At 40.1% G+C, this 24,170-nt stretch overlaps 1 protein-coding gene across 2 annotated transcripts in view; it reads left to right on the top strand.

Annotated features, from left to right (window-relative positions):
• SMAD2 (SMAD family member 2) overlaps positions 1-20,031 on the top strand; it is a 49,975-nt gene extending 29,944 nt beyond the window's left edge. Inside the window, exons 3-11 of one of the 2 annotated variants that reach the window (XM_054283341.1) lie at positions 3,313-3,402; positions 4,546-4,739; positions 5,219-5,353; positions 8,390-8,464; positions 10,057-10,110; positions 11,182-11,394; positions 13,182-13,319; positions 13,476-13,620; positions 18,029-20,031. In XM_054283341.1, coding sequence (XP_054139316.1) covers positions 3,313-3,402; positions 4,546-4,739; positions 5,219-5,353; positions 8,390-8,464; positions 10,057-10,110; positions 11,182-11,394; positions 13,182-13,319; positions 13,476-13,620; positions 18,029-18,152 — 1,168 coding nt within the window. In that variant the 3' untranslated portion in view covers positions 18,153-20,031. The remainder of the gene's footprint in view (positions 1-3,312; positions 3,403-4,545; positions 4,740-5,218; positions 5,354-8,389; positions 8,465-10,056; positions 10,111-11,181; positions 11,395-13,181; positions 13,320-13,475; positions 13,621-18,028) is intronic. The other variant, XM_054283342.1, reaches the window with a different exon arrangement.
• The last annotated feature ends 4,139 nt before the right edge of the window (positions 20,032-24,170 follow it).

The following is a 24,170-nucleotide window of genomic DNA, read 5'->3' as shown; positions in this document are numbered from 1 at the left end:
GCTGGGGAATGTCCTAGCTGCTTTCTAGCATACATGATCATGTTCCAGGGCCTGGCAACATTTCCAGACAAGGCTTGACTTATGAGTACAGATGTTAGTACTTGATTCTCCTGAAACCTTTATGGACTAATGCATGGAAAGGACTCTGCACCACACAAGATTTTGGATGCTCCAGAAAGGTAGATTTAGGAGTGAGTGATTCCTGTTTATTTTGAGGCAGTAATTCTGCACTATTAAAAATCTGTCTTATTTTCAGATGGTTTTACGGGTGGTTAAAACATCTTTCAGAATTCAGTCACCTTTCCAGCACCACCTTTCAGGGATGAGTAGACATGCCTGCCCTCTGTCAGGCAATGGCTTGTGTATGAATGAACATACTGTGGCCTTTCATGGACGTACTGTGTATTGAAGTACGGTTTTTAAGGTTGTGAGGAATTTAGTTTTGATCTGGTGTGCGTGTGTGTGAATTTTAAGAGTCTTGATTTATTGCCTGGGTGATGTGGTGAGGGGACGGTCTTGCACCTTGTGGGCAATGGATCTTTTATGTCAGCAGGAAGTAGAGAAACCTCTTTATTTCTTTAGATGTTTCTTCCAGCAAACAGTAAAATCTTTGTTGAGCTGACTTCATTGATCATATGGAATGATTTCCTGCAGGCTCTTTCTTCTGTGTCTGATTGTGCATTACTGCAGTTTAAGTATAGTCCTGATGTAGATGAAACAGTAAAACACTGGTACTAATCCCAGCTCTAAGCAGATGTGTATCCTAGAGGATAGCACATCATGTAAACCAATGACTTGGGAGCTGCTCTGACTGATCACTTTTCTGTGCCTCTTGGCCTGTTCTCCCTCCATGGTGTTTTGAGCTTCATTCCAAGCTGTGGCTCTGTCACACAGTCTGCTTCAGGATACTGTTTGTCTTTCTGTAGGTTGTGGAATATGCTGTCAGCTTTAAATATTAATAGGGAGAAGAGGTTAGCAATATAAAATACTGTTCCTGTTCATCTTGTTTTGTCAAGGGCTATGAAATTTTACTTTTGCATGTGCTGTATTAAAAGCCTTGTGAACCAAATGCATGGCAATGTCATGCTTACACCAGTGATGCCCCCGACAATTTTGGGAACGTGCAATCTGTGTGACAGCTGCACAGTTTTGGAGCACTGCTTTGTATGAAGGATCCATTGCTCAAAGGTAGTGAGCTGTCAGAGCTCACTGTGTCAATTAATATGCAGCAGGCTTTGTGTCTGCTGATTGTTCTTCTAATTGCATGTAAAGATGATCTGTCTTAGCAGCAGTAGTGGTGCATGTTTAAGGACACAGTACAGTGCCGAGATGCTCCCTGGTGTCCATGTGTCTTCAGGGCAACTGCTTCAATCCTTGCAAAGCTTCTGGCGACCCAGGGCTCTGACTGCATCTTAGGAATGTGGAAAAGAGAGGCTGCAGGCCCTGCTGATGCAGCCATGGGCAGGATCCCTCTTTGCCCACTCCTTCGGGAGAGCTGTGATCTCCTTGAGGTCTGGATGCTTGATGGTTGGCTTTTCTGAAGAGCTGGATCTGTGCCAGAGAATGGGCCTTCATCTCTGGCTCTCTGCTGCTCTCTACTAGGCAAACTCATCTAGTACAAGATTTTACTTGTACCTATAATCAGTAATATATCAAAAGGCTTTATTTTATTTAACATATTTAATTCTGATAAAAGCAGTCTGTTGCCACCCTCTCCTCCTACTTAGTAGTGCTCATATAACTATGGTGAAGAGAAGTGATCTGACTGAAAAGTATCTCAAAACGTGTATTTTCAGCCATGTTTGTTCTCTGGTCAGATAGCCTGGTTATTGATTTGGGTTGCTTCTCACTGGCATGCGTGTTTCAGCCTCACTGGGGTGGCATTAGAAATGAGGTATGTGGTAGAGGCAAGAAGGAAGCAAGACCCGTTCATTGCCTTCCCCAGTTGCCAGCACTTAGGTTTTATTAAAAGTCACTGTGGAATTGAGGTGGTTGTCAGCCCTGGCAGTGGTTTCAAGTCCAATGAAGTGCTGTCTGCTCTTTTGTTTTGTAACACTAATGAATTTTCTCTGTGTAATGAGAAGAAAAAAAACATCAGCCTCACTTTTCTTTTCTTAAGCACTCAATCCAAACCTGAGTGTATCAGCTAAACTTGGTAATTTAAATTTCAGTCACAACACTTGTATTTAAAATCAGAAGTTTGGTGACCTTGGATTCCTCCTGTTGCAACTTTTCAGAGGCTGTTAATTTTAAAGGTAATACAGCAACAAGCCAACTTCAGGCTGCATAATTATGAAGGAGAGATTTGCTTGTGAAACAAATTCTCTCCATTTCTGAGGTGAGAGTATATAGGTATGTTACTTATATAAAATAAAGTGTCTGTTTTCAGTGGTCACTGAGCAAGTAGGTTATAGAACTGAGCTTCATTTATGCTTCTGAAAGTCTGCTGCCTGATTACAATTCTATGCTGTTTTCTTGCTTTGTTTAAATATGCCTCTGCTTTAATTTGTTTCTCTGACTGAATTTTCCTTTATCTTCTCTATTGTGATCTGCTCTTTGAGCCAGTTTGGTAAAGGCTTAGCTGCCTTTCCTTTTCTCCTGTTTGATTTAGCAATTAAAGTTATGTGATAGTTGAATCTTAAGGTACTACCCTGTAAAGCATTCTGTTTTTTGTACTGTGTGAAAGAATATTTAGCTGTTTAATCAAGGAGAGTATGGAAAACAGTTAAATATCAGCTATAATGTTTTTTTTCTTCAGAGTTTGAATTTCTGTTTTTCAGAATAGCAACAAATTACTCTGTGCATGGAAAATGAGATTAATGCTGATTAATCAAGTGGAGATACTTGAACTTTAGATTGTGATGTTCAGTTTTGGATACACATGGCCTTTTTTTGAAGTCTTAGGGCAGTTTATGTTTAGAAACAAACAAAAACAAAAATAAAAAAAAAGCGAAAAACCAACCCAACCCAGAAACTACCTTTTAAAATTGAATTTTGTAAAGAACTAGGCTGAGGAAGTTTTGCCTGTTTTAAGGAACATTGCAACTGTATCAATTATTTAAAATCTGAGAACTTGTTCACCTTTAAAAACATTTATCATTTACCTTGAATCACTTGTTCCATTTTGATAGCCTCCTTCATATAGAAAATATAGCATGAGATGTCAGTTTAAATGCCAGTCTAACAGTGCTCTATCTTCTATGTGAAAGGAAGTATTCTGTACATTTTTCCATGTTTGACCTCATGGTGTTTTGAATAACCATGTTCCATATTCATATCAATTTTTTGTTTTTGTTTTCAATTTATGCACAGCACTTGCTCTGAAATTTGGGGACTGAGTACACCAAACACGATAGATCAGTGGGATACAGCAGGCCTTTACAGCTTCTCTGAACAAACCAGGTGAATATTCTGCCCTCTCTCGCATCATAAAAATCTTGTGGGAGGGATTGGCTTTGGAGGGTCTGTAATGGGATGCTTTAGCTGTAAAATAGACTAAAATGATTCCTAGGCCTCTCATGGTTCAGCATTTTGAAGTATTTCCTTGCCAGTGTAGAGATCAGTGTTCACAGCTGATGTTTTGACCAATGAAACTCTTAATTCTACTGTTACTCCTTTTTCACGCCAGTGCTATTGAAAGAATGGGAAGACTTGTTAAATGCAAGCTCTAATGTGATCTGGTATTTATATTAACAAAATTGGCAAACTTAATTCTTTAGACCTAATCTTACAAAGTGTTTAAACTGCTTTGTATGCCACAAGCTTTCAGTTAAATCTTGCTAATTGGCTCAGATACGAGCTACTAAAGAATTGTTTGTAAATTCTTCAGTACTTAATGGTGGGCAAATTCTAAACAGGGTCTTTATTTTTTCATGTCACATTACTTGATTTGTGTATTGAGGTTTGTCTCCCATCCCATAACAATCATAAACATCTGCATTTGTGTAAGCATATGCAGTCTGTCTTAAAACTAGCAAAACATTTTCAGCTGGTAGCAAGGCAGATGAAGCGAAGAAGATAAACTGTACAGCCCTTACAAGATGTGCATTCATGTGTTGTGCATTGCAGTTATACTGCCATGTGGATCACTTGGGCAGCTGACTGCTTATAGGCTTATTTGCAGTCCTGTGGGAGTTCTTATGCTTAAAACCATAAAGCATCCATGCCACAGCAAAGCCTTGAGGTGCCTTTAGCAGTGGAAGGGACCATTAAGTGTGTGATTTTATTTTTAACAACTGTGTTCTGCATTTAAAAAAAAAAGAAAGTATATGAAGCAATCATTCTAAATACTTGGTTGTATGTAAGTGGCTTTTAATGAAATCTAAAAATTCACTGGCAATAATTTGAGCAGCTCAAACATGAGTTGACATTGCTTGATACGATCATGTTCATTGCATTTGAAGCCTTTCAGTTAGAGTATAGTTGTCACTAGCAGAGTCAACGCACTGAGTTCTGAGAATGAGCTCCCCGTGTGTGTGCTCTGTTGCTGGAGGGGCCGAGGCAGCACGCAGTGTGTAAATGCTTCTCCACATCTCTCCCCTGCAGATCCCTCGATGGCCGTCTGCAGGTGTCTCACCGCAAGGGACTGCCTCATGTCATTTACTGCCGCCTCTGGCGCTGGCCAGACCTGCACAGCCACCATGAACTTAAGGCAATTGAAAACTGTGAATATGCTTTTAATCTTAAAAAGGATGAAGTATGTGTAAACCCTTACCACTACCAGAGAGTGGAGACACCAGGTAGGAGGACTGCTTCTGACTTTGTGTGTCAGCATCTGTTTGTGTTTATTCAGCATAATGTTTTAAATGAAGAATGAGAGAAAGGTGATGTCCTCTCTCGATGGAAGTACAAGATTCTTTTTGAGATCGTATCCCTGAAAGTTCTTAATAGTAAAGTTACTGAAAAATCTTTACAAATGTGTTTATAAACACTTCCAGGACTGCTAGCAGTTTCCAGCTGGCCAGGGGCAATTCAGACTAGATAGGATAAAAAAATTGATTTACCTTTGTTAATGTGGAGTGGTCTTATTTAAAGCATCTCAGGAATCACATCTCTTCCAGTAACTAGCTGTGCAAATGTAGAATTAGCAGTGCTGAGTTTCAGAAGATTTCAAAACATCTGAAGAAGCTCTTAAAAGTTTTAGATTTATTTTTTTTCATTTTAGCTTACAAAATTGTGTATTTTGATTACCAGTGATTTTTGAATTTTGCCTTTCCAGTCTTGCCTCCTGTGCTCGTGCCACGGCACACTGAGATCCTAACGGAGCTGCCACCTCTGGATGACTATACCCATTCCATTCCTGAGAACACTAACTTTCCAGCTGGGATTGAGCCACAGAGCAATTACATACCAGGTATTTTCTTAACTCCCACTCTAGACAGCATGTTTTGACATTGTGCCCCTGGAACAAAGATGGTCATTTCATCCTTTTAAATGATCAAATTAATTGAAATACGCACCACTAAATCAGATTTAGTTGATCTCATGTACTAATTCCAGTGGAAATACGTAAACAATGTTGTTTGCAGAACGTGATCCTGCATGAAACTATATTGCTGTCATTTCACAATAGCTGACTTGGTTTCAGTAGCTTGAGATTCAGAATGCTAATAAGTCCATAGTAGATCTTCACCTTCTGCTTTAAGCCTCTTTCATAAACATGCATGGGGTTGCCAAATGCTGTGCCTTTGAGATTGAGTAATAAACTGATGCTCAATCCCATTCTGTGTAATATGTGGAGAAGGCTTTTAAGTTGCAATGCAGTGACTTAAGTGTTTTGATCTGTAGTTCACATCAGTAGTGGTCTGCTTTAGCTTTTTGTTACTGTTGTGTGCATATTGTTTTATCTTTCTGTATGAAAGAACAACCTAACAATAGTGAACTGTTAAAGAGTTTCTCCTCCCTCTCTTTTCCCCCTTTTCCACCCCAAAACAAACAATGCTAAACTGCTGCACCTGAAACCTTGTTACCCTCATTGCAACAAAATCGGTGACCTTTTTTTCCTGCCCCAACTTCCTGTTTCCTATCTCTTCAGGAAGTCGCATGGAGTGTAAAACCAAGCAAAGCTGAAGTTTGCTCATAAATGTTTAATGCATTCATGTTACAAATAAGCTGAAAATTCACATCTGGAGTCTCTGAAAGAATGAGATGACTGCCCCAAAACTCAAATATGTGCAATGTACAAGTTGTACTTACAGGTCTTAAGCAGAATGTTGCTTGTGTTTTCTTTAAATATATCCAAGAATTGAAATGGCATTAAAGAATCAATTAATTTGACCTTTCTGTTTAATTTTGGCTACATCTGTTTCCACCTTTATAGAGCAATTGGAGGCACTAGGAGTTGGTGTTGCTTTCTTAACTTGCTTATACTTTAACTCAAACTGAAGGTTTGCAAACAGCTTACTGGAAAGCCACTTTCTGCAAACACAGTGCTATGGAAATGAGCTAAAGTAGTTATTTGCAGGAAGTTTGCTCAAGATGATTGTAGGCATTCACATGATCTTCAAATGTTTATGCAGGTAACCACACCTCCTTCTCTTTGTCACTGACACCCTCCTCCTGTGCTCATATCATGGTATCTTACTTTATTTGACCTTGCTGACTTAATCTGGAAGGCTTGGCTGGATTCTGATAAGCCTTGTGTGCCTTGATAGCCTTCTTCAGAGAACCATTTTCTTCAGTGGTAGGGCAGGCTCACATCTGGTAGCTTTGTACCCCAGACCTGTCTCAGTACTTGATCTGCAAGAGAGAAGGTGCAGGGTGGCCTTTGAGAGCTGCAGGTTCCAGTTGAGGTTCTGGATTGGATGAGCTGAGCTGCATCACCCAAACTTCTGGCAGCACTCAAGCTCTAAATTTTTGGTGTCCCACCTGAGTGCTCATTTACAGCTGTGCGGTGCTCAACCTCTGACCCTAAACTGCTAATGGTACTAGGTAGAATAAATCTTCTGTGTTTGGTCAGAGACTAGACATGGAAAGTAATCTGTGCCAAAGAGCCTAGATTAGCAACTGGAAACAGGAGTCATGGGTTGGATTAGAAATGTGTATTGACCTTTTGCCACAGCTGTGGGTTTAGCTGTAGCTAATGATTTGGAGAAGGGTGGAGTCCCCTTTATCACAATGAATGCTGTAAAAATCTTCAAAATGGGTATGATTTTTGTTATCGTATTTCTTACTAGTGATGATTTCCTTTAATTGTCCTTTTAAATTGAATTCTGTCAGGTCTATACTTAGCACACAGAATGAATCAAAGATAAAATTCTCTCAGTTAATTTTAATTTAATCAACTGACTTAATCTAGTTTCCTCTCACTGGTTTCCTTCTGATCTCATAATATTGCAGTACATCTCAGACATGATGGTTGTTATAACTTTATTTTATTTCTTAAGCAAAAAGTCTTTAAGTTTCTGCTGTTTGGTAATAGTGCAATTAAAGGTGTTTAACCCCTGGAAGTTTCAGAGACAGTTCTAAGGTGATTGTAAAGATAGTTAGCTTCAAACACTTCCACTAAAAAAACACAGGTTTTGCCTATAATATGTAGGAAAAGATATTTGCCCAGTTCAAAGAAATTTATTTCCTGAAAGGCAGTTGGTTAACTTGTTATCTGGATTACAAAGAACATCTTGAGTGGAAAAAAGGAACATGCATACTCTCCTGGGTTTTGAAGATATTTCAGAGGAATTAGACACAGTTTCTGGTATCAGAACGCTTCAAAGTTGGTACTGAATTTACTTTGGTCTGTGAAATTCTGTCTTTAAAGAAAGCTAGTTAAAAGAGTAGATGATAGTTTTAATAGAGCTCAGAAGTATTAGTGGTAATAATAACAGAACTTTTGCAGTGTTTTAAGTCAATAGAGTTATAAATGAGTCAAATCAGCTGTTGTGTATGGAAGAAATACTTATTTGGGAGCTGAACTGACAAACAACCTTTAAATCTAACAACTTCAGTAAGGTGTGGGAGGGTATCTGATCTGATGGTTATCCTACATGAAGACAGCTCACATTATTTTTTGTGGAAATCACCAGATGGTTTTTTTCATTTGTGATTCTACTAAATATGAAAGCTGTTGATCACAATTACAAAATTGTTACTCATTGTAGTGACAGCAACTTATCTTAAATGGAACAAACAAGAATTCTGATATTTATATAACAAATTTCAGCAACTGATTGACATACAAAAGAGGATACATTTTACATACCAATAAGGCAGGTAACCTGTTTGAAGTCCTACGGTAAGGAAAAAGGGACAGCAAAATTACAGTCAGATTCAGTGTTCAGGTAGGTGTAACAGAGCTCATGAAGATGTCATGACAGAATCCACAAGACTTGGATGTTACAATAGTTTGCCTAGTCATTTTACAAATTGGTGGATTTTTCTTTTTTTTTATAAGAAACACCTCCTCCAGGATATATCAGTGAAGATGGAGAAACAAGTGACCAGCAGCTGAACCAAAGCATGGATACAGGTAACATTTATTTTTCATCACTTTCAAGGCTTTGTATTAGTAGCTGTGATCCCTCTGCATAGAAGCATGAATTCAGCCCAAAAGATGATTGCAGTTTTCCTCTGTAAAACCTGGTGTTTTATGCCTAAAATACCACTTTCAGTCTTTAATGAACAAAGCAAATTTTGCCAGGGAAATGCTTCTAAAACATTCTGTGACTTAGTAAGTATATTACATTTGTTCTGTAACAGAAGCATACAAGTCTAATTAAGACTTGACCAGAAACCCTTAAAATAGATTTTAATAGCTAATTGGTTTCAACCATTCCCCGGCAAACAGGTTCATTGAAGCACAATGTCTGTTGGCCTAAACAAGGTATAGACAGTCTGTGTTCTGAGAACCGTCTCTAACTCTGACAAACTTACCACTTCTGCCATGTTTAAAATTAGTTCTTGTGTGGAAGGTTCTGTGGCTAAAGTAACGGCATTTGTACCTTTGTATGTAAGGGTTTCTAGATAATGTGGTTGACCTTAGACTTGGACAAAGCACAGTTAATGTGCTGGGTAAGAGCCTCCTGCTGTGTGTTGGCAGACTTGAGTGTGCTTGGTTAGCTAATGTTAGCAACCATTTTCAGTAAGTTGGAGTCTGCTGCACCAGTTTCTGTAAGAACTGCAATATTTTCCCACTATGTGACAATAAATACCTGAATTAAAACAGCCTGACATCAGTGGTCACTGTAGGAATGTTTCTGTGAAAGCTTTTCTGTATTTTGCCACCTTGTGTGCAAATTGTGTTAGAGAGTTCATTTTTTTATGAGTGTTTAAATTCCGCCTTCTGGGAAAGAATTATTTCCTCAAATGAGGAAATCTAGCTTGCTCTTTTCTGGCGATCATAGAATCATAAATTATAGAATGGTTTGGGATAAAAGGGACCTTAGAGACCGTCTCTTTCCACCAGGGACACCTTCCACTACCCCAGGTTGCTCCCAGCCCTGTCCAGCCTGGCCTTGGACACTTCCAGGTATGGGGCAGTCACAGCTTCTCTGGGAAACCTGTGCCAGGGCCTCACCATCCTCAGCATAAAGATTTTTTTTCCCAATATCTAATCTAAATCTTTCCTCTTTCAGTTTGAAGACTTTCCCTCTTCTCCTGTCACTACCTACTCTTGTAAACAGTCCCTTTCCAACTTTCTTGAAGGCTCCCTTCAGATACTGGAAGGTCTTTTCCAAGATTACTCTTTTCCTTTGAGAACAGAGAGGCAATGTCTTGCTTGTCTCATCGACTCTTTCTTACCTGTTTTTTTACTGAATTTGGGAAATCACTACCTTCTCACTGGAGAAGTGCATAAATAATGTTGGGAGTGTGTGCAAAGTGGCAGTTCTGCCAAAATACAGTGCTAAGTTAATTGAGTCTTTACAAGGAGGGGGGAGGTACACAGAAGTCTGGAAGATTGAATGAAATCCTAATTCAGAGTAAGTGTGTGATATTCCAGAAAACTGATGTTTCTTACTCTGAAAAACTTCAGTGAAAACCTGATGTAGATAATGGTTATGCCTACTGATCTGAAAAAATAAAAAACATTTGCTCTGAAACCTGTCTGTCTTGCTTCAACAGGATCTCCAGCAGAGCTGTCTCCTAGTACTCTCTCTCCAGTTAATCATAGCCTGGGTAAGCTGGAAATACTTACAATTATTTCTCCATGTGTAGTGATTCTTCATTATATATGTAATTACTTTAAAAGTGAAAATGTGCTGTAAGAAATTAAGAGCTATATTAAGAGGTCACTCTTGTGTTGGCTTCCTGGTGTTAAGCATAATGGGGCTGGGTTAATCACTTGTTAACAATTACTCTATTTCTGTACCTGTTGAGCTCGTAGCAAAGAGAAGAAGTGGTATCTTTGTGTATGCAGGAATAGCATTTATAAAATTAATAGTTTAAAAGGATGTTTGCCTCTCTGTGATGCTGCCCAGACTTGCTGTCTCCCTTGTGTGTGTGTTCTGCTGCTCTTCTCTTGTACTGTTTCACCTGTAACCACAGCACAGTAGTTGCTCCCACATTAGTAGCCCACCTGCTTTGATCCAGTGCTATTGGTCTGTGTCTGTAAGTGCCGCAGGAAGATCAGATTGCCATGGGTTTGTTTAAGGAGTGGTGACAGGATGTGACAGGAAAGTGCAGAACGCTGAGTAAGTAATTAGGGTAGGTAAAAAGGGGAAGCAGTGAAGAAAAAAGCCTGAAGATACACAGGGAAGAGTCTCTAGTAGGGGACAATAAAGTAGCTTGGAACTACCTTTATCTAAAGAGAGAGTGTAATACAAAAGAACATGATTATCTTTTTTTTTTTTTTTTTTCTTTTTGTTGTTCCATGTTTGATAGTTTAATCTTTTCTTTAATGCTGCCAAAATGTTTGCAAGCTACAGAAAAGGCAACAGGAATGTCTCAACGTCTGGCGCTCAGAGCACCATTAGCTTAATCATTTTGCCGAGCAAAATGCAAGTACTGAACTAAATGAGCTGTGGTCAGATTAGATCATCCTTTCTTCCCCTCCTCCTTCCCTTGTGTGGAAGATTGAATTCCATTCTGTTTACTGAAGTAGGTAAAAAGGACAGCAAGCAAAATATAGTTTGAGTAGTTTGAGCAGACTACTGCTGTCATTTCTGGGAGAGACAAATAGCAGGGTAGATCGATCTACTTTCAGCCTCAAAATCTGTGTTAAGTTTGGTTTTTAAAATTTTTTTTTAGACTTGCAACCAGTTACTTACTCGGAGCCTGCGTTTTGGTGTTCAATAGCATATTATGAGTTGAATCAAAGAGTGGGAGAAACCTTCCATGCGTCTCAGCCTTCCCTGACTGTAGATGGCTTTACAGATCCATCAAATTCAGAGCGATTTTGTCTAGGTCTGCTTTCCAATGTAAACAGAAATGCTACAGTGGAAATGACAAGGCGACATATAGGTAAAGATCTCTGATCTTTTAACTATTTAATTTCATTTTGTTGGTTAAATTATCTGGAATGACCCAGGTAGGATGTGTGTTGGGTTCCTTTCACCCTTGTGCAGCCAGCCATCAGCCATATCTCTCAGGGCTTGTCAAGGATAGTTTGGTTTCACTGGCTGAGAACAGAAGTGGAAAGACACAGAGTCACTGCTTCTGAAATTAGGGAGAAGCATGGCAGCTTCTGCTGCTGAAGCCAGTTTGAACTGGGAAGAGATGTAGTGATGGCTGGAGCTGAAAGGAGCTGCCTTTCCTCACTTGGTAGCCCCATAGCTGGTGGCAGCTGCAGTCACACAGCTGTCACCCTCAGGGCAGCACAGGAGCAAGCCACTCTACTGTGTGGCAGTCCAGTAGCTCACATTGCTGTTCTTGCCTTCTGGAAAATGATGGTGCACCAAAGCATCCCACGGGGCAGATTTGTGGCTTCCAGCATCCTCAATGGACCACTCTGCCCTGGGCAGCATTTATATTCAGATTTGCTTGTAATTGAAATTTAAGCTTTAATTACAACATATTCCCATGTTGCTTAGTTTACTGTAGTTTATAAAATGCAGAATGGACACTGATAGAATGAAATTCTGGATTCTTTTCTGGAATGGGAAAAGCTGCTATTGAGAACCCATTGTTCTGACATGATTAAGGTTTTCTTTGTTTTCTTTGTAATGGTTAGTCAAGAATGTTGTTTTCCACAATGCAGTGTCTTGACTTCAGGTTCTTCAGTAAACTACATTCATTCTTTTTTTTCCTGGATACTTTCATTAGCAACATTTATGAGTGGTTTTTTTTGGTTTTTTTTTTTGTTTTTTTGTTTTTGTTTTTTTTTTTTTTGTTATTTTTACTTGCGGTAAAATTTCAACCTCTTCAGTAGAACTGACTCCTTTTATGCCAAGTCCAAATGCCAAATCCAGATGCTTGTCTAATAAAATTTTAGATGTGCAGAAACCCAGGCTGTGCTTGTGCTGACTGGTCAAAATGATCAATGATGAGGAAGAGCAAAAATCTCATGAGCCCTTACTCTTTAATAGAGGGAGCTCGCATTTTGTTTGAAAAATTGTTTTAACGAAAAAGGCAAATGGAAACTATGGCCTCTAAAGTATCTGTTAATTATAAATAGTTCTCTCTGGGAGATCATTTGCACATTATTTACTTTCTGCTAGAAATAAACCATGCAGATTTGTTTTCCACATGGAGACAGAACAAAGTAATATATTAAAGGTGGAAAATTGAGATTTTTTTTCACAGTTTTTTTTTGTTTGTAATAGGGCTAGATGAAATCATACTGTTTTTGTTAAAGCAGCACAGGGGTATGCAGTAGGTTGTGAAATAGTGTGGGTGTATTAAGCAGAGAGTGTTGCAGTGGTGGTCTTATGTTTTCTCCTTTGACCATAGTGGCCTGTGCTGCTTCACATACAATGCATTAATATTAGCACAAGTTTTAATTCTGTTTTATGAACACTGCTTCTGAGCTTGGATTTGGTTACAAGCCATTTTATGGCTAAAAAAGGCTCTTTCACTTTTGACCAAAAATTATTCTGCTTTTCCTTCATATATTTTGCATTCATGGGAGAAAAATCCAATTTAATTGTGTTCTGCTCCTGCTACAGCTGTCAGCACAGCAGTGAGGTCGTGTAGATAATTGATTTCTGTTTGTGTTGTAAAGAAAAACCTTGACTCTCTCTGAAAAATAAACTTCCTTGTTCCCCAGTCTAGTCATACCATAACTAGAGTTCCTTTGAATTTTGCTACAGGCAGGGGAGTGCGTCTGTATTACATTGGCGGAGAGGTTTTTGCCGAGTGCCTGAGTGATAGCGCGATCTTCGTTCAGAGCCCCAACTGCAATCAAAGATACGGCTGGCATCCTGCAACTGTGTGCAAGATTCCTCCAGGTTAGTGGCCTGCCAAAGGTCTTGGGTGAAAGTACCCAGTGGAGGTGGTCACTGTATGATGTTTGCTTTCCTTTTTTGTAGTTTCTTCATAGATTCAGACTTCTGTGTAGCAAGTGCAAGTGAATTCACTGACTGTACCTTTTTGACTCTTTATAGGATGCAATCTAAAAATCTTTAATAACCAAGAATTTGCTGCTCTTCTGGCTCAATCTGTGAATCAGGGCTTTGAAGCAGTTTATCAGCTTACTAGAATGTGTACCATAAGAATGAGCTTTGTTAAAGGATGGGGGGCTGAATACAGGTAAGAAAATAACCTCCTTTGTTCTTTGACTTAATAGTTTTTGTTCTTTCACTAGTATACCATTTCTGTCTGGCTTGTGTGTATGTAAGCCATACATACACACTTCTTGCTGCTATTGTGGATATGCTTTCTGCAAATTGAACCCATATTTTCCTTTTTCCCCCCCTCAGCTACGGAACTGCTAAGTTACAAAGTCCATAAACTGATTTTGGTGTTGCATTGAAGCCAACTGTTGAGCAAGGAATGTCGTCAAAGTTCCGTTCCCTTGCTCAGCCCTGCTGGCTTGCATGTTGTGGTGAAATCCACGCCATCATCCTAAAGTTCCACAGTTTGTGCTGTGAGATTATTTGCTGTGTGTTAGACTTGCAGTCATTCTGGTCTCTGTCCTGCTCTGCATGTAGCATGAGTTCCTTAGGCTGTGGTGCAGGATGGGGTTGGTGGTACCCAACGGAGAGATGGGCAGTGCCTCTTGCAGAATGGAATAGCTGGAGAGCATGCATCTAAGGGATGGCAAGTATTTTGGAACTTTCAGTGGAAAAAGCTTTGCAGGAGTAAGATAATTGTGTTTATGTAGTAAAACTTCTAAAAACAGTTCTTTGAGTGGAAAGAAATAGCATTCTATCTGCTTTGGAATAGATTCCAATTGTGTTCTCTATTAGCACAAATGAAAAGTGGTAGTTGAGGACAGTGCCTGTTTTTAATGCAGTATGGAAATTCAAGAAGAAAAGGAATTGACTTCTAACTGAGCAGTTCTAAAGATTTCATTATTTTGGAGAGCTAGACCTGTGGTTTTAAACAAATCTCTTAAACCTCTCTAGAAATTGTCCACTGAAAGAATGAAGTTTGACAAGTCAATACCCTAATGCAATACATAACGATTTTTTTAAAAGCCATATAATTTCTGAAGTTGAATAATGGTGTGTAGGCTCCACTTGGGTTGATTCCTTTATCTGCTCTTGAAATACATACATGTAAATAGCAGTGTCAGTATGTGGGGGAGGTTTCTCAGCTAAATGAAGCCAATTTTGTAGTAGTCTAATGAGATGAAATGAGAAATTTGAGTAATGGAATAAATTGGTACCTCTTTGTTAGGAAGAAGTAAGAAAAAAATCTGGCTCAGGTTTAAAGAGCTATTGGACTTGGCCCTGAAGGAGTATGTATACACTTAGGCATAATTAAATACAACATTCAAATCTGAGCAGAAGAAAGGCTTAATCAGTCAGATTATATAGAGGCATCTTGAAGTGAGTGTAAGTGCTGGTTTAAAACTGTGGGGAGGCTTTTGTTAAAGTTGATTCTGAGTGGGGAGAATGTTGGTGGTTGGTCTATAAACTGTTTGTAGACCGTAGGATTGAAAAAGCTGCCAAAACGGCACAAAAACTGGTTACTGACTCATGATGAACTAATTTCTTTGCACATCTCTTTAAGATGATGCTAATAAATTGCTGATACACAAAGCTTGTAAATATGCTCTAGCTGGGATTAGAGCAAGAAGAGGTGGCTCCAATGACATAACCTTGAATCTAAATTAATGTAGCTTGACTTGTTGAAATGGATCAGGAAACACTGTAAACCCCATCACTCTTCTTAAAACATCTGTGCTTCATTATTATGTGAAAAAAACATTTCTCATAGAACAAGCTTAGGCAAAGGCAAAGCATTACTTGCATTTTGAGCATATGTGCATAAATGTGCAGGTACAGCAAGGTGATATGTTTTATAGGCTTGGTAGACACAATACCTAACAAAGCTTTTTGCTTTGTTACATGTTGGCCCAAATTGGGGATGGTAGAAGTTCAGATCACCAGTCAAATGTTCATGTTAGCGCAGGAACAATCCAGGTCCAGGATCATCTTCTGAACAAAGTTCAGCAGAGGTAATTAGTGATCTTTGAACTGGAAATCTTTGGGTTGAAGAGGTTGAGTTTTTAGCTTTAAGATGGCTGCTCAGTGACTGTCACTGTTTTACCAGTTTTTACCAGCGTGGTGCAAAGGGAGGATTGTTGAACGGAACCAGTTGTAAAATTTTGAGGAATTGTGTTGTGAAACACATTGTAGGAGAGTTGACAGTGATGGAATAATGAGCTTCCTTCTTTGGGAGAGGATTCAAGAGTAAATGCAACTATATTTCCTGTGGTTTAGATTTGTTTTTCTGTTGTATCACTTTGTTCTGACATAGGCATTTGGAGCTAAGATAACTGTTTTGTAGAGTGCTGAAAGAGCACAGACCCCAGCTGCTGTCTTCTCCTAGAAAATGTGAAACTTTTGAAATCAATCTTCACTGTCTTAATCTTTCTGCTTTTTCAGTTCCTCTGTTTATACAAACAGATTTCCTTAAAGCAAAGGGCTGCATGCCGACAGTAAAAATGAAGGAGCTCCGTTTGTGTCTGACTAATCTGCTGCCTTTGAATCTTGGGATAGCTGGAATTACTACAAAAATCTGGCTTAGCAGCCATTGTCTTGTCAGTCTGGTTAGGGAAAACTCCCATGCCTAGAGTGGGTACAGTGAAATAGGATTTCTCAGGCAGAGTTTGTTTTGTCCAATACTGATTTCTTTACTTTGGAGATGAGAAGGAAGGTGTTTGAATTGCAGATCTGTGAAACAAAGGTATATGGGAGAGAGAATGAAGCTTTTATGGTTGTCAGTCCGTCAGCTTTACTGAAATGTGCTATATGGTGTTTAAATTGAGGTCTTCTATTGTGGAAAATTATAGGCAAGTTATAAAAGACAAGGGAAACGCAATTTCTACTTCAGTTGTTTCTGTGAGGATGTTGTAGTACAAAACACATGTTGAAGTGTAAGATTACGGGAAATCAGAGATAAAGTTTGGTGTTCCTTTGAGATACCATCAGTTAGCACAGTGCAACCACACACTGTGTTTTGATACAGTGTTTCTGACAACATCTACCAATTTCCTTGGTACATTTATCATGTAGTTTACCTCAAAAAGCCAGAGCTTATGATCACCATAGCATTGTGCTGTTGGCCACGCTGGCAGTGCAGAGCCAAGGGTTTCTATTCCATATTTCTCAGTAGTTGTCTACAAAATTCAAATCCAGGTATGCACGCAGACCCTTGAAAGGTTGAGATACAGCTGCACACAGTTGTTTGTGGTGTGAACACTGCATCAGCTGGACAACCTTCACTTCTGAATTTCTTTTTAGAAGTAAGGCTTTTGGTGTGGCACTTGAAGAAAATACTTGTGATGTTATTCTTCAGGGTGAAATATTCTTCATTTATTATGAACAAGCAGGTAATTATTGATTTGTCTTACATATGTGAAATGCTTTGGAGTTCTGGGACCTTTTTTTTCTGGAAGAGGTTTAGTAACAGTTACAGTAATGGTTACGGATTTTTATCTCTGTGTACTAGGTATGGATGGAAACATATCTAATCATATGATGCAGAATTTTGTGGCAGCTGAACCTGCTCTCTGGCTGTAGTGGGTTGACTCTGACTGGATTCCAGGCAGCCACCAAAGTAGCTCTCTCACTCCTGTCCACAGCTGGACTGGGGAGAGAAAATAGAGCAAAATAATAATGAGATAAGGACCAGGAGAAACCCTCACCAAATACCATTTGGGTAAACGAGCTTGAATCAGAATTATTGAATGAATTATTGCTAACACAACCAGAGCAAGATAATGAGAAGTAAAATAACACCTAAAGCACCTTCACCCCTTGCCAGCTCTACCTTCTCCCCCAGCTGCAAAAGGAGGTAGGAATGCGTGTCATTGTCAGTTCTTTAGGTGTTGTTCCTGCCACTACTCAGGAAGAGGAGTTGGAATCCTTCCCCTGCTCCAGTGTGAGATTCCTCCCACAGGAGACAGTTCTACATGAACTTCTCCAGTGTGAGTCCATCCCATGGGCAACAATTCTCCATGAGCTGCTGCAATGTGGATCACACTTCCATGGAATGTGGTCCTTCAGGGACAGGCTGCTCCAGCATGGGCTTCCCTCTCCACATGCCTTCCACAGGCTCACAGCCTCTCTCGGGCACCCCCTGCTCTGGCGTGGGCTCCTCCAGGGGCTGCAGGTGCGTCTCTGCAACCGTGGTGCCCTCCAGGGGCTGCAGGGGAATCTCAGCTCTGGCACCTGGAGCAGCTCCTGCCCCTTCTCCACTGCCCTTTGTGTCTGCGGAGTCATTCCTCTTACTTGTTCTCACCCTGTTCTTCTGTGGTGCTTAAAACTGGGTAACAACCTCATTTTTTTCTTAAATCTGTTATGCCAGAGGCATCACCATTCCTAGCTGGCCCAGCCTTGACCAGCAGCCTGTCCATCTTCAGAGCTGCCAAAGGATATCTCTGCCAGACAGAAGGGCAGCTTGTGACAGCTTCTGGCAGAAACCTCCCCAAAACCTGGTGACACCAACCCCATAGAGTGACTTTTCCCTATTCTTTGTTTTCTAGGCGGCAGACGGTAACAAGCACGCCTTGCTGGATTGAGCTTCACCTGAACGGGCCTCTACAGTGGCTGGACAAAGTATTGACTCAGATGGGCTCCCCTTCAGTTCGCTGCTCCAGCATGTCCTAAAACTCTCCTCTGTCACCTGTGGGCTAAAAACCAAGTCCAGTCAACAGACTTAATATAACAGCTCGTCTGTCGTAGTATTTGTGTGTGGTCCCCATGAACTGTTTACTATCTAAAAAGGTTTTTTAAAAAGGAAAAAAAAAAAAAAAGAAAAAGAAAAAAAAAAGAAAAGAAAAAAGAAAAAACAGCACTTGAGGTCTCATCAGTTAAAGCACCTTGTGGATTCTGTTTCCTATACTCTGATACTAGATGAAAATTTAGTGTATAGAAAAGCCTTCTTCAGAAAGAAGGGACAGTTCTAAAGACTCTTTAATGGTGTTTTTTATTGGGTATATAATTGAGTGTCCTAATGGTTATCAATAACATGAATAGCTAAGTATATATACAGATAATGTATCATGATCTCAAATATCACAGTATTGTGCTGTTCTACATTTTAGTTCCCATAAATAGTAATTTTGGTTTTTTGATTGGGGCAAGTATCTCATGAAATTCCAAGACTTTGCTCCCTTATTCTTTTATATTTTTTTTTAATATAAGCAGGTTTTCAAGTTGTCCTAAACATAAAAAGACTTTACTTATAGAAAAGCTGATTTTTTTTTTTGCTGCGTTCTTAAAGAAAAGTCCCTCCATTGGAAGGGAAAGAAATGTCTTGAGTTTCATCTGTGAAGTCTTAAGACACTTTATATACTTAATGGGGCCTAAAATGAATTCATATTATAAATTCTGAGTGTCCATCACACTAGCAGTCTACTTTTTGATACCCATTTGAGTTGATGCATCTGTTGCCAGCAGTATTGCTGGCAGTGGTGTAATTTGGGATTTTTTTATACCTTGGATCATTGAAATGAGTGATTTTTTTCTCATGGACTGAGAATTTACCATGGCTTTGGATATTGGATTAAGTGCACAAGGTTATTGGCTTACCCCTTACATCTGTATTTTTTTTTCATTTCATTGAATAAGTCTTACCCCTTATCATCTATATTTTTTTTCATTTTTTCATATGTCACTAAAATTAATGGGGTTTAGTTTTTGGAGCCGTATACCTTGAAAAATTATTTCCTGGGGTAAGCTAGACTCTTTGTTTAGGTTTTAAATAGATGCAGCTTCTTAACATATTTCCGTAACAGAATTTAAATTTCTTATCTGAGTCGCTTTTATAGTTTACTTACACACCAGATCATACGCATTCATTATGTCATAATGGGCCTTGTTATTAAAAGTAGTTGCTTCTGCAAAACCTCTAGGATAGTGGTTGCTGAGGTATGACCAGCGAAGGAGGACTTCCAGGTTCTCCATGACAGTGCATGTTATTGTGAACCCTTGGACACTACAGCTGCACCATATTAAAAATATTCTGAAATATATTCTACAAATAAGTCTGGGTTGGGGCTGGGTTGGGAAACTGTATAGAAGGGTTATTCTGACTTGAAAAATACACATCTTACTAACAATCGTGTGATCTAGCTGTCTGTCATTCTTTTGTTATTGTGGCAGTAGCAGGATTGCCTTTGTCTGTTTTTTTCCATTGTTTCATCAATTACACTAGTTCTGTACTTTGTAAGTACAGCTAGTGATAACTTAGCTTTGAGAACAAAAATGTGGCCAGTGTTACAGCTTTTAATCACTTGACTGAATTGATGATAGTGATGGATATTTTTATGCCATAATGACTAGGGCATAGAAGCAATACCAAAAATCAAGCCTTGAGAAAATGGGCCAGACACCTTTCAAAAATTGGCAAAGCAGTTACCAGTTTGTGCTAGTTTTACCAGTAGACTAATGTATTGGTAGAACTTGTGGACCTAAGAAATAAGCTTCATGCGTGTTGCATTTGCCTAATATGTGAATACACTAATAAAAGTTTTAATTCTCAAAATGGCCATTGTTTTTTTTTTTTTTTTTTTTTTAATTAATTACTGTGTATATTTTTTCATTGAAGGTCAAGAGTTGCCCTTATCCACCCTGTTAAATGGTACAAGTGTCCTGCATGTGGTGGGTGGAAAGGCAGAGTTTAGATCCTAATACCACTTTCCGTGCAGCTGTTGTGGAGGTTCTGGATCTGTGTGTGTTTGGTGGTACAGACTCCTGCTCCTGATGGAGTTTATTAAAGCCGTTGTTTTTTCCCTGCCACAATCAAATTGCATCCTGCTATCTCAGGTGTTTACTTCTACCTGTGAGACAGATAAGATCAACTTTCCTGGGTCAGACTCTCATTTTTGAGCAGGTTGCAGCTTGAATCAGTAGGGTGGCCCAATGCTGTGGTCTCCTTGCTGTGGATTTCTGAATGTGCCTTTCACCTGTGGCAGTGTTAGTTGCTTTGCCTTGAGCACTGTAGTAACCTTGACTCTGCCTCTTCTCGGGGTGGGCACTTCCAAGCAGAGTGCCAGGACCCTGCAGACAATGCCTGTGGACCATTCTGGTCTGTGCTGAAGTCACTGTTTTTGACTGCTGCTGGTACCACTCAAATGTTCTCCTGCCATTGCAGTTCCAGCCACAGCTTAAGAGGCACAAGGGAGTTTATCTGTGTTTGTAATGTTGACTTGTCTGTGTTTCAGTGCCTTTGGCAGTTCTTGACTAACTTTAACCTACTCCTGTTTCTTAATCCAGTGCCTTTCTGACACTGCTGTTCTGCTCTTCTTCAAATTCATGCAGATGACTGCAGCATCTTAATGCAGAATGCCTGTGGTACATAAGGAATGTGACTTTCCTTCCTCTCTTCTTCTGCCAGTCAAAGTACTGATGTCCAAAATACAAATAAAAGTGGTTTTTTTTTCAATGAGGGTATTTTGCAAAATAAAACACCTAGCAAATAGGGAGTACTCAAGTGGAGATGCTTTCAGTAAAGTGTGGGGAGCCAGCTGCTTACATGTATCACAGAGCTGAAGAAAATCTGTACGAATTTTGTGTAGCATTGACTTTAATTCCATGAGCTGGGGTTCTGATCTCTCTTGTCACAAGCCCTGCCTGAGCCTTGATTTTCATATTGCCAAAGCCAAGTAATGCAACACCAGGTGGGTAATGTAAACATCCAAACCTAAAAATTATTTTTGAGTTGCCTTTTGGCAGCTTGAAGGCACAGAGTTGACTTTTCAGAACCCTTCCTCCAAAGAAAAACCTGATTATTTGTAAGTTGTCTCAGGGCTGAGGCTTTGAGAACCATGTCGAATGCCTGGACTTTGGCAGCTTTGAACTGTGAGAATTGATTACAGTAGAGTGTCATCATCTCTACATGTTTCCCCCTTCCTTTTGCCCGTGGCTCCTTTTTAGGTGGCAAGGTCCTTGCAACAGGCATTCCCTACTCATATTTCAGCATTTTGTGTGGAGTCCTTTGATTTCAGGTGGTGTTACACAAATCTGGAACACCATGAGAGCTGTGGTGTTCTCTTGTTTTTATTCAGGACATTGTGTTTAAACAGATCTTAACCTCCCTGAGAGCAATTGCAGGCAAGGAGAGTAAATAATTTAACTTCAGACTCCATAAAAAATTGACAGGGAGAGGTAAAATCTGAATTTGGCTGTCAGGTAGCGTAGGCTGTTGGCAAAGGAGCCTGTTTTAAGTGCATAGTATAGATATAAATGTCTGCCTTAAGAGGTTCTCTGGTGCTATCAAAGTAGTAAGCTAAGATATTTAGGAATAAAGGATTTAAACTAATTACACACAGCTAGAAATCACAACTCCTATACTTCATCAAGCTCTTTGTTTCCATGTGTCCAACATTTTTCATGTTGAAGTGGGAGGGTGTGAAATTTGGGGGTTTGATAATCATCTGCAGCTCTGAATAGCTGGCACAATGAACTGTGTTTTGTTTTAGCCTTGAAACTTGTCACACTTCATTGTGGTTACTGTTTTGGGGGGTTTTTTTAGCATTGCAAGCTGAAATTTTACTGCAGCTGGGTTTTGAGTTAGAATATTGTGAAATACAGGATTCACTACACTCCACCCACACAGTGTTTTGCTTGAGTATGAAGCACTGTTCTTTTTACCAAAACAAGTTTGGCTAACCTAATTTTGGGGATGCTGAAGTTCCAGTGCTAGCTCTGAAGCATCAGTGAGGTACTGCCTTTGTTAAAAAAAAATTATAAAAATACTGTCTTTGTTAAAAAAATTATAAAAATAGTTTTATAACTAAAAATAGTTATAAAACCCACCAGCTGCATTAGCAACCGCTTCTGGAAGGACGAGAGGAAGTTCCACCAAAGTGAAATCCTGTGATCCCCCTGTCGCGCCAGGAATAGAAACTTTTGTTTCTGCCCCCTCATGTCTCGATGGGATTAATGTGCATTGTGCACATTTAGTATCAACTAAAGCTTTATCTGCACAGTCCAAAAACCACGGTTTTCCCCAGCCTCTACCTGGCTAGAGCAGGGCCCCTCTAAGCCTGGCTATCCTTCTTTCCCTTGGATGTATGTCTTGGATGTTCCTTCAAGGGGAAGGCTGCTTTCCTTTTGGTGGAACTTCCTCTCTGAGCCTCACCTTCCTTCAATTCATGCACCCATTAGGCCAGAGCAGCAGTAGGTTTTCCATCCCACCTCCTCATGTTTTCTCCACAATTCTGCAAGAAGGACCACAGCTCAGCTCATGAGGTGTACCTTCTCTCACCATCTGAGGAACTTCTGTAATGGATACCAAAACCTCTGATCTGTGCTGCTGAGATTTAGAAAAGGTCCTCTTTCATCTCCTCCCTGAGTTTCTTGTGATTCTCCTCTATCTTGTCCTCTAATTTCTGCAGACGCGTTTCCACCACTGTGATTCTGGCATGTGTTGGGCCATGTACAGCATCTGCATAGGCTCGGAGCTTCTTTGCCATGTCAAGCACAGTCCCATCCCTCTCATCCCTCTTCATTGTGGTTAAAGCAGAAGTGTACCCTTGTGGCCCAAGTTGTGCAAGTTTTCACCACATCCCAGATGTGCATGGTACCAAGTCTGGGTTCCTAGTTGTTACATCATCTGAGAAGACAATCTGTGCCACTGCCATTTCTCTCAGGTGTTGGATCCCTTGCTCTATGGTCTTCCACTGGGTTTGCTGCATATGGAGATCATCTGCATGCAGATATCTTAGTGACGCATTTCCTAAGATCTGTGCCCAGAGGCTGTGAGAGTTAGTCCCCCTCATCATTTCTTGGTCGATGACAGGATCCTGTGACAGGGATCCCAAATGCCTGGCTTCACTACTGTCCAAAACTGTAGCCTCACCTGCAGCATCCCAAAGACAGACTAACCAAGTAATTACGGATTCATCAGGGCGTTGAGTGTAATCCTTAGGCCATGAAAGTCCTTCAGGAAAAAGGACTCCATAGTGACTTCCGATTTTGTGCCTGTTGCTGGCCTTGAGGTTCCTTTCCCTGCATATTCTTCACCCACTGGGCAACTGGTTTTGGTTTTGTGTTTCATGCCTCTCTTGGTAGGAGCAACAGCCATTGCTTTGGGCTCACTGTCTGGTTTAGATGCAGGTTTAGGCTCACTGTCTGGTCTAGCTACAACCTGAGTAGCTGGCGTGTTGGCTGCAGCCTGAGAGTCTGGGGTAGCTGCTGATTTATCTCCCTGCCCTGCTGCCTCTCTCTGCTGCCCTACATCTAGCAGCATGCAGTAAGCACAGGCCAGGGCCCAGCTTATTGCAATGATCTTTTTCTCCTTAAAGTCATCATGGCAGTTCTCTTCCAGATATTTCCCCACCTCATCTGGGTTCTGAATTTGTTCACAGGCTATTGGATCAGAAAATTCCTTCAGGGTTTTCGACCCGTTCTCTCCCATTCTCCAGTCCACTTGGAATTTTCCACAACTGGGTCTGTGCCTGGGCCGGGGGTCTCATCAGCCCCTCTGGACATCTCAGCTCATTCTAGACAAGCTGCAAACTATACAGAGAAAGCCTACCAGATGAAATACCAGAAGGGTGGTATCCTTGGCATCCAGGGGAAACTGAGCATTCTCAAAAAGTGACATTAACAGATTTAAAGCAAAAGAAGGAAAGGAAAGGATGGAAAGCCTCACCCCCTGCTCCTCCTCTAACAAATGGT

The sequence above is a fragment of the Melozone crissalis genome, unplaced genomic scaffold, assembly GCF_028551555.1.
Source record: "Melozone crissalis strain CALT ecotype California unplaced genomic scaffold, PUWL_Pcris_2 ptg000036l_1, whole genome shotgun sequence".
NCBI classification, from domain to species: Eukaryota; Metazoa; Chordata; class Aves; order Passeriformes; family Passerellidae; genus Melozone; species Melozone crissalis.
Note: the sequence above shows the minus strand (reverse complement) of the source record. Positions and strands in the feature narration are given on the sequence as shown.